General features: G+C 48.6%; 1 protein-coding gene across 2 annotated transcripts in view; it reads right to left on the bottom strand.

Annotated features, from left to right (window-relative positions):
- Positions 1-9,798, bottom strand: part of Phf12 (PHD finger protein 12) — a 46,254-nt gene extending 36,456 nt beyond the window's left edge. Inside the window, exons 1-2 of one of the 2 annotated variants that reach the window (XM_029545745.1) lie at positions 9,147-9,798; positions 8,329-8,510 (exon numbers count right to left, since the gene is read on the bottom strand). In XM_029545745.1, the coding sequence (XP_029401605.1) occupies positions 8,329-8,510; positions 9,147-9,212 (248 nt within the window). In that variant the 5' untranslated portion in view covers positions 9,213-9,798. The remainder of the gene's footprint in view (positions 1-8,328; positions 8,511-9,146) is intronic. The other variant, XM_021214101.2, reaches the window with a different exon arrangement.
- Positions 9,799-12,022: the final 2,224 nt, after the last annotated feature.

The following is a 12,022-nucleotide window of genomic DNA, read 5'->3' as shown; positions in this document are numbered from 1 at the left end:
CTCCCTCCCTCCCTCTCTCCAAAGCACCCAAGCAAGGCCTTCTTCTGACTTCCTTGGGCACCTGGACACACATACACACAAAGAAAAGCAATAAGGAAAGTGAAAAGACACCCAACAGAACAAGAGAACATTTGCAAACCACACATCTGAAGAAGGAATTGTGTCTCTTATAGTCCAATAAATAATACAGTAACAGTAAGTCTTAAATTCCATCCCCAGTATTGCCAAAAGTTTTTTGGGGGGAAAAAAAAATCAATTAAAAAAGGAGGAGGAGGAGGAGGAGGAGGAGGAGGAGGAGGAGGAGGAGGAGGAGCGGCAGCAGCAGCTAGAGAAAAAAGCCCAACAACAAATAAGGATGGCAACTTGGTATAGACAGCTCTCCAGCAAGTACATAGAAAGATTATTAGTGTCATTAGCTATTAAGGAAACACACATTAGAACTTGATACACTCCTAGGATAGTTTTAACAAAGACAGATAATAACAAGTATTATGAAGGATATGGAAAACTGGAAATCTCTTGTATTGCTACTGGGGAATCTCTTGTGCCTCTGGGGAAAGCTGCCCAGCATTTCCTCGGATGGTTAAACACATGTTAGCACACAATCCAACAATTCCACTTCTAGGTACACATTCATGAGAAATGAAAACATCTATACATCTAAAAACGTATACCTAGCTGGGCCTTTAATCCCAGCACTCCAAAGGCTGAGGCAAGAGGATCTCTGAGTTTGAGGCCGACTTGCCTTGCCTACAGATAGAATTCCAGGACACCTAGGACCAAATATTGTCTTGAAAAACCAAAATCATAAACAAATGACAGCAACAAAAAACAAACCAACCCAATCAAAAAGCCTTGTGCCTGAACACTGTCAGCCCATTCTTTACAACAGAAAAAAAAGGAAAAACAACACTGGCATATAGGTAAGCAAACCTGGTAATCTATATGGTGGAACAAATATTGTTAAGCGCTGATAAATGCTACTACAGCGGTGAACCTGAAAACGCTGACTCCCTTGGAGTCATTTCCCATGCCACTTATACTTCACTCAGAAGTGATGTTCATTCAGTACATAGCAGTAGTGCACCTACCTCTCACCCGTCCTTCCCATGGCTTTGTAGCCCAGGCTGGCCTTAGGATAGATATCCCACCACTTTCACCTTTCTAGTGCGGGAGTTCTAGGTGTTCAAGACCAGCAGCACTTATCAGTGCAGACGACCTGGATTTCCTTTCTGTGCTAACTAGACAAGTCATCAGGCATTCCCTTGAAAAGTCTTAAAAACAACCCAACACTACTGGAGGCACACCTAAGAATTTACACCATGTAATAAGAATCTTATCTCCGGACTTAAATTAAGGTAGATCTAAATACATCTTCTGTATACTTATGTCAGAAAAAAAAAAAATACAGACGTCATTTACAAAGTCAGAAGCTGCCCTCTGTGTTGGTGGAGCACATCTGTAATGTACTGTGAGACCCTCAAGGAACAAAAGGGATGGGTAAGGTCATAACTGCGGCCCACCTTTCATTAAGTATGGTAATTTCAGAAATTAAAAGAACAAAACAAAAACTACAACAGTGCCACTAATTTGCACAAAAACTCCCATCTAGTCAGGAATGGTTTCAGGTGTCCATAATCTAAAGTAATGTTAGTACTAAGACAAAAGAATCTTAAATTATTAGCCAGCATTGCCTATATGGAGTAGCCTGGTCTCAAAACTAAAACCAAGCACCTGGGCCAGGCTATAGCTAGGTAATAAAGTACTTGGCTAGGGGAAAGGCCCTAGAATTGATGCCAGCACCAGAAGACAACACAGCCTGTCACATGACAAAGTACTTACCTCTTGTACTACTTTTAATATGTCTGCTATTTCCTTTTAAACTCAAACCATTTGGGCCACAAATATACCAAAATTATTATTTTAAAAAGTTCACCTGGTTCATTTTGAATTAAAAAAAATTAAATGTGTTTGGGGTTAGTCAGCATGTGTGTTTGAGTACCATGTGCACACTTGATGTCAAAGGCCAGAAAAGGGTATTGCAGCCCCTAGGGCTAGAGTTACATACTGTTGCCTCTTGAAGAACACTAGTGTTTTTTTTTTTCTTTTTAAAGAATTATTTACTTTATTTATACAAGTACAGTGTCTCAGACACACCAGAAGAGGGCATCAGATCCCATTGCAGATAGTTGTGAGCCACCATGTGGTTGCTGGGAACTGAACTCAGGACCTCTCTGGAAGAGCAGTCAGTGCTCCTAACCTCTGAGCCATCTCTCCAGCCCCAGTGTTCTTAATCTTTACCTCCCAACCCCCATTTTGGGACAGGGTCTCACTATGTAAGACTAGCCTTGCCTTAAGCTTTGCTGAGCCTCCTGTCTCTGCCTTATTTGAATTGTGTGTGTGCAGATGAGTGTGCAGTGGAAACTGAAGTTAGGAATCTTCCTGGATTCCTCCACCTTTTTTTTGAGGCAGGGTCTTCGGTCAAATTCACCAAGGCCAGCTTGCTAACCAGCTTGCTCTAGGGATCTTGTGTCTGACCTTCCTAGACTGCAAGTGCAGGTGACCTGCCACAACCCCTTGCCATTTATGGGGACATGGGGGCTAGAACTTAGTCCTCTTGCTAACACAGCAAGTGTTTTAACCGCTAAGCCACCTCATCCTCCCCTTCCCTTATTCTAGTATTATTAAATAATGAGCATCCTTTATTTTTATACTAACCACTCATCTAAGACTTAACAGCCAAGCCCCACATTTCTGACATTAAGTCAGAAAGCATGCATTATGAAGCTGATCTTAAGTTGGACTCTCCATTTTTAAGTGAATGGCTATAAACACTAGACCCTAATTTGTTACAATAAATAAGTAAACAAAATACTATAAAACCAACTTAGGTTTATTTATCGTGGGATAGTCTTAGTTTCCAGGAGAGTGAGGAAAAGGAATCACTGTTACCTGCAGTTCTTCAGGTACTTAGGATGTCAAAAACAAATTCATGAGACAAACAAACCAGAATAAACCAACCAAACAAACATACAAACAAAAAACCTCTATGTATTTTAATTCACTGGTTGGCTATTAGTCCAATGAGGCAAACACAACAAAAACAGAAAATTCTTTAAGCTTAGAGCAAAAGATGGAAAACTTCTAGATGTTGTTGTATGTGTGAAACCTTTGTCATGACTCACTGGAAATTAAACACGCAAAACTCCAAGCCAAACTCAGCTTTGCCTGCGCAGAGACCTTTTCACTTATTCTTCGAAAACCTCCTTTTAGATTGCTGCCAACACCAGAGAGAGGAAAGCCGGCCAACAATTCCAAACATAGCACGCGGAGGCAAATGCTACAGAAATCTGTCTGACAGGAAGGGACCACGCTGAGACCTGCCAAGGTGAATGCACTGCTCAATCACGCCATTTTGGTCCGTCTGTTTGGAGCAAAATTCCATGAAGTTTAAAGAAGAAATCTGTCACTTTCCAGGCACCTCATTACTGCTGTTCTGTGGTGGTTACTCCATCAGTGACAACAATCCTTCCCAACTCAAACAGTTGTTGGATCACCAACAACTAAAGCTCTACCAGTTAGCCTACTTTTTTTTTTTAAATTAAAAATTAAGTGGCACACGCCTTCAATCCCCACACCTGGGAGGCAGAGGCAGGCAGATCTCTGAGTTTGAGGTCACCATGATCTACAGATTGATCTCCAAAACAGCCAAGGTTGCATAGAGAAACCCTGTCTCCAAAAAGTAAAACCAATAAGGTAAAAATTTATTTCATGTGTGTTTTTCCTATATGCACCACTTGTGTTCCTGCTGCTGCCCAGAGTCCAGAAGAGGGTACCCAATCCCCGGGAACTCATTTCAGATGGTTGTGACCCATCCTGTGGTTGCTGGGAACTGAACTCCAGTCTTCTGGAAAAGCAGCCAGTAGTCATATCTCCTGAGCCAACTCTCCAGCTCAGTTATCCTACTTTTTAACAGATTTCTAGAGATCAATTTATTCAGAGAAAACTTTCAGAAGGTTCACCTTATACAGCACCGTGATCAGGGTCAGCAAACACTTGAAAACTTTCCAGTTAGTTCTCCAGGGCCAGGCTTGGTTACTCCTGTTAGCACTCTGAGATGAGGATGCTAAGCACAGCACAGCTCATTTCCTAACGCCGAGAATCATAGCCAAAGGAAAACTAGAAAGGTCCTAACCAGAATGATCCTCCACAGTGCACTGCTCCCGAGAGAAAGGGTAGATAGAAGCAAGGTGGGACCAGTCCTTTCCTCCCGTAATGCATGGTTTAGTGTGGTGTCAAGCCCAGGAGAGAAGGTTTGCCTAGTAATCACTTCTGTCTAGGGTTGGTATTTCAGGCTTATAATCTTGGCTACTTGGGAAACTGGGGCAGAAGATTAACCAGGCCCTCACTAGCTTCAATTCCCAGTATCATCCCACCAAAAGAACCATTTCTGGGACATTTTAATATATACTGATTACCATAAAAAAGCAGACAGGCGAAAACCCAGACAAAGGATCTTTTGTTTGTCTGCTTGGTTTTTTGTTTGTTTGCTTCTTCCCACACAGCCCAGGCAAACTTGGAATTTTCACTCTTCTAGCTGCATCCTTTAGAAGGCTGGGACTCCAGGTAGGCAAACCTGTACTCAATCATCTCACAGAACTTTTACTCATTATCATATGCTCTGTACATAAGAGACATGTCATTACTATGCTTATCTAAGTAATGTAGTCTCCGCACATTCTAAAGGGAAACAGGAGGAACACAGCTGCATCTAACCTTCTCCATACAAGGAAGCAGTAACAGGAAAACTATTGAAAACACACCCAGGAACCAAAAATCTCACATATTAACTGCTTGACCTCACAACTCTGGCTGAAAAAAAAAAAATACAAACACAAAAGTGGGGGAAATCCTCACTTATAAAATGAAAGCACCTTGGGGATTCTCATTCAAAAGGCTTCCTGCCTTTTCACTAAGATGAAATAGAAATGTTTTGTGACTTAGAGACTAACTCAGGCAAGTCAATGGCACACTCAGTGCTGACACCTTCAGGGAGAATTGATGAAGTAGAACAAATCCTACCTCAGTTACTACTATTCTCCAATCTCTCATTACCCATTCATGGTCTCAGAAAAAGGGGGAAATAGTCAAAGAAATGCATAGAATGAGCAAACCTGAGTCTCACCAACAATTAGAGACTCCGCCCTCCCTCGCTCTCCCTCCAGCTAAAACAAAAAACTTAAGTTAAAACTTGACAAGCTCTGGGGCTGGAGAGATGGCTTAGCAGTTATAAAGAGCACTAACTGCTCTTCCAGATGTCCTGAGTTCAATTCCTAGCAACACATGGTGGCTCACAACCATCTGTAATGGGATGTGATGCCCTCTCTGATGTGTCTGATGACAGCGACAGTGTACTCATAAAAAGAAAAAAACCTAAAACAACAACAACAAAAAAAGCCTTGGCAAGCTCTATACTCATCTCAAAGACTCAGCGTTCATCTTTAGAGTTTAAAAGCTGAGGTAAAAAGATAGCACACTCTCCATTCCTCAATTTGTTTTCGTTGTTGTTGTTAATATAAAGGTTTATTTATTTTAGGAGAAAGATGGCTCAGGAGGTGAAGGTACTTGCGGTCAAAAAGGACAACCTGACGTCCATAAGAACCACAGTGGGAGAGAAAACCAACTCTTGTTCTGACTTCCACCTGTGCTCCATGGCGCGCGCGCGTGCACGCGCGCGCACACACACACACACACCCCAAATAAATAAAAGTAGCTTTAAAAAACCAAAGTATGTGTCTGCATGTGTACGAGTGATCCAAGTGTGTCGAGCTTGGGAAGTGAGAAGGCATTGGGTTACTCTCTGCCTGTTCCTCAGAGGCACGGTTTCTCCGTAACCTGGGGGTTTCTCCGTAACCTGGGGGTTTCTCCGTAACCTGGGGGTTTCTCCGTAACCTGGGGGTTTCTCCATAACCTGGGTGTTTTCTCAGCTAAGCTATGATCTGGACCGACAGATCCCAACAAGGTTAGAAGCTAATAATCCTGCATCTGCCCCCCCCACCCAAGCTGGAGTTAATGGGCTATGCCAGACACCCCAGGTTGCTGTGTGGGTACTGAAATCCAAACTCTGCTCCTCCTGATTGTGTAGCAAATACTCTTAAGATGCTTCAGACTTCTAATAAACAATTTCAACATTATTAAATATTGAGATTTTTTTTAAAAAAGATAACAGTTTATCAAATGTTCACTCAACAATAGTTACCAATCTTAGTTAACAACCACTTCACCATAGAGGTAATATTAGCCAACACTTAAAATAAAAAATATATATATAGCTGGGTCATGGTGGTGCACACCTGTAATCCCAGCATTCAGTAGACACAGGCAGGAATGATTGGCACAGACTGGAAGTCACCCTGGCCTATACCACAAATACAATGTCAAGTCAAACAGGGCTTCACAGTAAGATTGTCTCAAAAATTATAGTAGAAGGAAAAAGAAAAAGAGAAGAAGTGTAAAAGTCCTAGTAATATATCAAGTAAGTACAACAAAAAAGTAAGCAACACAACACAGACTCAAGAACAGGGAGAGCCAGGTACAATGATGCACACTTTGGAAGCTGAGGCAGGAGGATGATTGAGAGCTCAAGGCCAAACTGATGAGTGAGGCCGGCTTAACCCTCCTACATCCCAAATAGAAAAGAACAGCAGGGGAACCTGGACCAGAGGGTTTTCTCCAGGAAGTAAAGGCTAACAACAAAACCTACCAGGCCTCACTCACTCCATAGGGCCTCACTCACTCCATTGTAAAAACATCAAAGGCCATGAGCCAAGCTTCCTCCAGGATAGTAATTTTTGTCCTTGGAACATTACAAGCCAAGGCGGGGTGCCCTTATAAGCAAAAGTGTCTTGGAGTTAGTAATGGGAATGTCCCACATAACTTCCGACCACAGTCCTAATTTGCCCAGTATCAGTCATCTAAGTACAAATACAGCAGGCTCTATTCCACATAAACCAAGCGATTTTGGAATGTGGGTGGAACTGAGGAGAGAGCCCTTATACACCTTTTTAAAAACAAGGAGCTAAAAAGGGCGGCACAAAACAAAGAACAGGACCCCCTCCTTCCTAATCAGAATAGGAGCAAACAACCCCTGACCCCGACTCCAGGAGCCATCTTCTCCCAAGCACTAGCCTCAGGTCAACTGTTGCTCAACAGAATGAGAGGCTATCTGGGTTCAAGGTAGAGATGTGGGGTCTGTGTGCAGGGCAGAAAGGTGGGCTTCTGGCTGAAGATAGTTTACTCTTGCTGGAGTGCTCTGGGCTGAGGGCTGAGAAGGATCAAGCAGCGCAGCGGGTGATCAACCCAGCCCCACCCCCATCCCCTTCAGTTGGGGCGGGAGAGCTCACAGCTTTCCAGCTCTCAGTTCCTTAAAACTGCCTTTCCGAAGCCACCGAACACAATCCTGCCCCAGCAGCAAAGAATTTTGAGGCGAAGGGCTCGCTGAACCAGAGCAGGGAAGAGAAATCGGCGCCCAAGGGCAATTTTAATTGTCTAACCCGGCCCGATTTCCTAAGAGGCAGCAGCGGAGTAGGGAGGAGGGAAGGGGGAGGAGGGAGGCAGCACTGGAGTGGCAACAGGGGGCAAGCTGCAGAGAAAGGGATCAAGCCTGCAAGAACCTAGCCCTGGTCCTCAAGGAGCTTCTGCAGAAAGGGCTCATGAGCTACCTCCACCGTTCTCCTGAAGTCGTTTGCAAATCATATATGCAGCCAAAATGGCGCTGAGAATAAAAATATAATTTAAAGGCAGGTCGCCATATTGTAAACACAGAGGCAGAGAAGTGGACTCGAGAGACACCATTCATGATTTCCTGCACCATCGTAAGCACCCGCTCTCTTGAGTCAGGACCAGGGTGAACTGGGTGGCCGAGGCTCGGCGCATTAAGCCCAAGGAGAGCCCAGCCAGGCAGGAGCCCTGAGGGCGGCGGGCGCGCGCGGCCGCCAAGCGGCACTGGACCTGGAGCTCCTCCCCTTCCTCCCCCGCCGCCGCCGCCAGCCGCACTCGGCCGCTCAGTCCCGGCTCCCAATCTACAACCAATCTCAGATGGGGCTCACCTCACTCCTCCCAACCCCCATCCCGGGGTCAAGACACGCCGCTGCTCCTTCCCGCAAATTGGCCAGATCCGGGCAAATACCAAGGGCGCACAGAGGCGCTCGCCCCAGCGACTACAGAGTCGGCTAGCGGCTACAAGCTCCCGTTATTTCTACAGGCCTGGTGAAGGAATGTGCTGAGTAGGGTCTGCCAAGGGGCTCCAAAGGGGTCCCCAGCCCTTACCAGCACTGGAGGTGGAAGGCGGCAGGGCAGTGATCGCAGCACAAGAGATCCCCACCTTCCTTGCAGCTATCGCAGCTGTCGTGGTTGGTGGCCCTGCCGCTTCTCCGGGACTCCTTCTCCGGCTTCCGACTCCGCTTTTCTGCCTCGTCCGTCTTGGGGGGAGCCAGCAGAGCTTGGATTTGCTGCACACACATACAGACGGCGTGTGTGCACATTCGGAGCTCCCGGGCAGCCCGTAGTCCCACCGGCGCCGCTTCTCCGTCACCCACCCCTCTTCCCCCTTTTGTCCTTCTTCCTCCCATCCAGGCTGCTTCCAGAACCTCTCGGTCCCCGGAATCAAGGGGAGCCCACCCTAACTGCGTTCCTGCAGCACAACAAGAAAAGCTCCTTCCAAATGGGGAGGATCAGGGTAGGGGGATGGGGAGAGGGTGCGCGGTTCTCTTCTTGCCACTTCCTTGTATGGACAGTGGGGGACTCCAAAGCCCGGCTCGGGAGAGGCCCGAAGCTTGGTACCCGGACGTGCAGGGGGAAGCACAAAGGGGCCGTCAAGAAGGGGGTGGGGAGGCCTGCCGGTGCAATGAAATGGAGTGGGCTGAAGCCTCAGGGAGCGAATCGAGGGCGGCGGATAGGTGAAACTGCTGCAGACGTCCTCGGAAGCTAAGCTCAGTCCCCCAAATTGCGAAGAGGGGAGGAAGAGACTGGGTGAGGAAGAACTCCCCCCCTTTTCCCGGCCCTCTGGCGCTTCGAGCTTAGGGCCGGCTTTGTGGGGCGGAGGTTCCCTCCTGGCACTGGGGGGAAAGGATGAGGGCCACTCTTACCTCCATCAGCCCCCCCGACGTGTCCAAGTCGTACACGATCGTCTTGGTCTCCATTTTCTCCCACATTCATCCACCTCTCGGGCTGGGCGCTCTCTGCTCCGGCCCCCCCAGCCCCGGGGGGAGGGGGGAGGAGGGGAAGGGGGCACCTCTGACCCCCGGTCCCCTTCTCTCTTCCCAACACAGGTTCCGACTTCCTCGCCCTGGCTCCCCCCCACCCCCCGGCCCCCAGTCCCTGGGACGGCAGCGTCCTCCCCACGGGCCGCGAGAGGGGAGCAACCCCTCAGCCCGGGCCCGGCGGCTGGCTGCACAGTGGATCCCGGCTCCGGGGGTCAGGCCTCGGCGGGGCCTAGGCCCACAGGCTAAAGCTGGCGCTGGCGACCGCTGGTCCGGCCGGGAAGGCTAGCGGGCGCTGCCATCCCGGGCTTGGGGGACCGGAGAGGGGGGTGAGAGGTTAGGTGAGGTTGTGGTTCGTGAGGTGACTCTGGGGAGGATGATGGGGGGTGGTCCCCGGGCTCCGCCTCTCGCCGCCGCTGCCGTCTGCGTCCCGGCTGCCGCGCACTTGGCGCAAACTTACCGCGAGCGCCCGCAAAGCCACCCGCGCAGGCGCCCCGGGATCGCCGCTCGCCGCGCGCAACCGCAGTGACAGCCGGCGGCCTGGCTCCCGCGCAGCCGCGGTGATGGGATACCCCCCGGCGCGCAGCCGCGCTGGCATTCGCCCGGAGCCCAGAAGCCCCGCCTCTCCGCCGTGCGCCGGCGTACTGCGATTAGAGGGCGGAACCTGAGGCCTCGCTTGGGCGCCTGGGAAAGCGCGTAGGGGTCACGGCGCAGCCGCAGGACCTGGAAGCCGCTTCACCCATTGGTGTTTGTGTGCCGACCACGGGCTCTGGTCCCGCGCAGGCGTGTTGGGTTGCCACCCTCCCGTCCCCTCACACAGCCGCCTCACGCGCAGGCGCGTTGTACCTGGCGGCCTGCACAAAAAAAAAAAAAAAAAAAAAAAAGCTTCTCCTTTCGCCATTTTGGTAATGAGATTTGGGGCGACCATGCCCTTGGAGTCCTCAGTCACGACCGAGGAGGAGCGTGGGATGTTGTATGGAGCTGGTAGTTTTCGGCTGCAGCAGTACCCATAGGGATGGTGTAGTGGACTGTGTGGCTCCAGCGTCAGGTGTGTCTGGACTAGGCCGCCATATTGGTAAAGAGAAAAAAACAAACAAAAAAAAAACATTGCGACCAAAAAAGACGCTTTTGGTGGCAGATCGGATGGCTGCTGTTTCCATTTCATTTCCACTCTCGGCACCTAATTTTAGCACGAGCATTGCTGCCTTGGTTCCCAATGGAACCAAGGATAATTCAAGCTGTTTCTCCCCTCCCTTAACCACTGTCCCTGCGAACTACTCGGCAAGAGGAAGTCAAAAGCCCAAACAGTCCGTAAGCCTGACAACGCCCAGCTACCTGCCTACAGCTGACTTCAATCCCCAGCTTGCAACGCGCAGGGTTCAAAGGGTGAACGGGAACGCTTTGCACGCTGGTAGTTAGACTCGCGATGGAACTGACGGATTGTGGGAGTTGTAGTTCAACGTTCAGGCGCCGCACTGGACCATAGGATGTACGGGGAGAAAAGCCTGCCGGGAAAGGATATGTTTGAGGACTGCCGTGTTGCACACTGGGGTTTGTAGTTTGAGCCCCTCACCTCGCATTCGGAGCAGAGAGACATGCTTCTCTTTGGGTGTGCGCTGTTGTCCCCTTGTTCTCACTTTCCAATATGGACAGATACTCTGCCTAATTGCGAATGAATGAACCCCACTAGGCATTAATTAACACTGATGACATGCAACTATGTCCTGCCGTTTCTTTCTTTCTTTCGTTCGTTCGTTCTATTAAGACAGTCTTATTCTGCAGCCCTAGCTGGCCTAGAACTTGCTATGTAGACTAGATGGGTCATGAACTCACAGAAATCCGACTGCCTCCGCCTCCAGTCCCATTTCTGGGATTAACGTGTGCTACTACGCCTGGCATCTCCTAAACTCATTTTTATGTTACTACACACATTATTCTCAGACCCGTAAAACTGGGAGGGACTTAGAGACTATTTGATTTAAACTCTTCATTTCCAGGGACAGAGTGGAGAGTGGTTTGCTTAGGCGCATATTGAGTTTATAGCAAACCTGAAAAGGAAACATTTCTTGATTCACAGGTCAGACTTTGTCCCCTACACCGTGTTTACTGTCTCTGAGAACTATTGCTCCTTCTTTTAGGACAGTCAGGACTGTAAGTCAAAGGGGACATAAATATCTGTGTGAAGTTTTAGTGCTCTGTGAAGTTTTAGTGCTCTCTCTCTCTCTCTCTCTAACTTTGTACTTCTCTGGTGGCCCTATATTGGTGCCTTGAAAGAATAACGTCATGGGGAAGTGGAGAATGCCTGCAAACTGGCTGCTCTTCCGTCGCTATGGCCAACAATAGACTAGCAGCTATCGGAAAGGACTGCGGTGTGACTGTGAGGAGAGAGCTGAGCTAGGCTCCTTGAAGGAAGAAGCCAGGCTTTACGCCTCCTTCCTGCCACAGAACCTCAGAAGCTGGAACCTCAAATGCCCTCTTTTACTGGCTTCCTTCCTACTACCAGCGCTCAGCTGTCCTGCTATGTCAACCTGGAGGTATTACTGGACAGAGAAGTAAGCCACTGGCACACGCCCCGTGAGAGAGGCTTTGTGCTTTGGTCAACACATCCATTGCAGCTGAAAACAGGAGCGGGCAGTGGGATAATGAGGAAAATGAGATTGGCTCTGTTGATAGAGGAACAAATCACTCCACACACCTTTCTCTTGGAGTCTGAGGATGAGGTCAGCCCAGTCAGGGCAGGACTTGGTGCCACCTTGGAGAGC

Source organism: Mus pahari, chromosome 14, assembly GCF_900095145.1.
Source record: "Mus pahari chromosome 14, PAHARI_EIJ_v1.1, whole genome shotgun sequence".
In the NCBI taxonomy this organism is placed as follows: Eukaryota; Metazoa; Chordata; class Mammalia; order Rodentia; family Muridae; genus Mus; species Mus pahari.
This window is presented reverse-complemented; position numbering and strand designations above follow the sequence as displayed.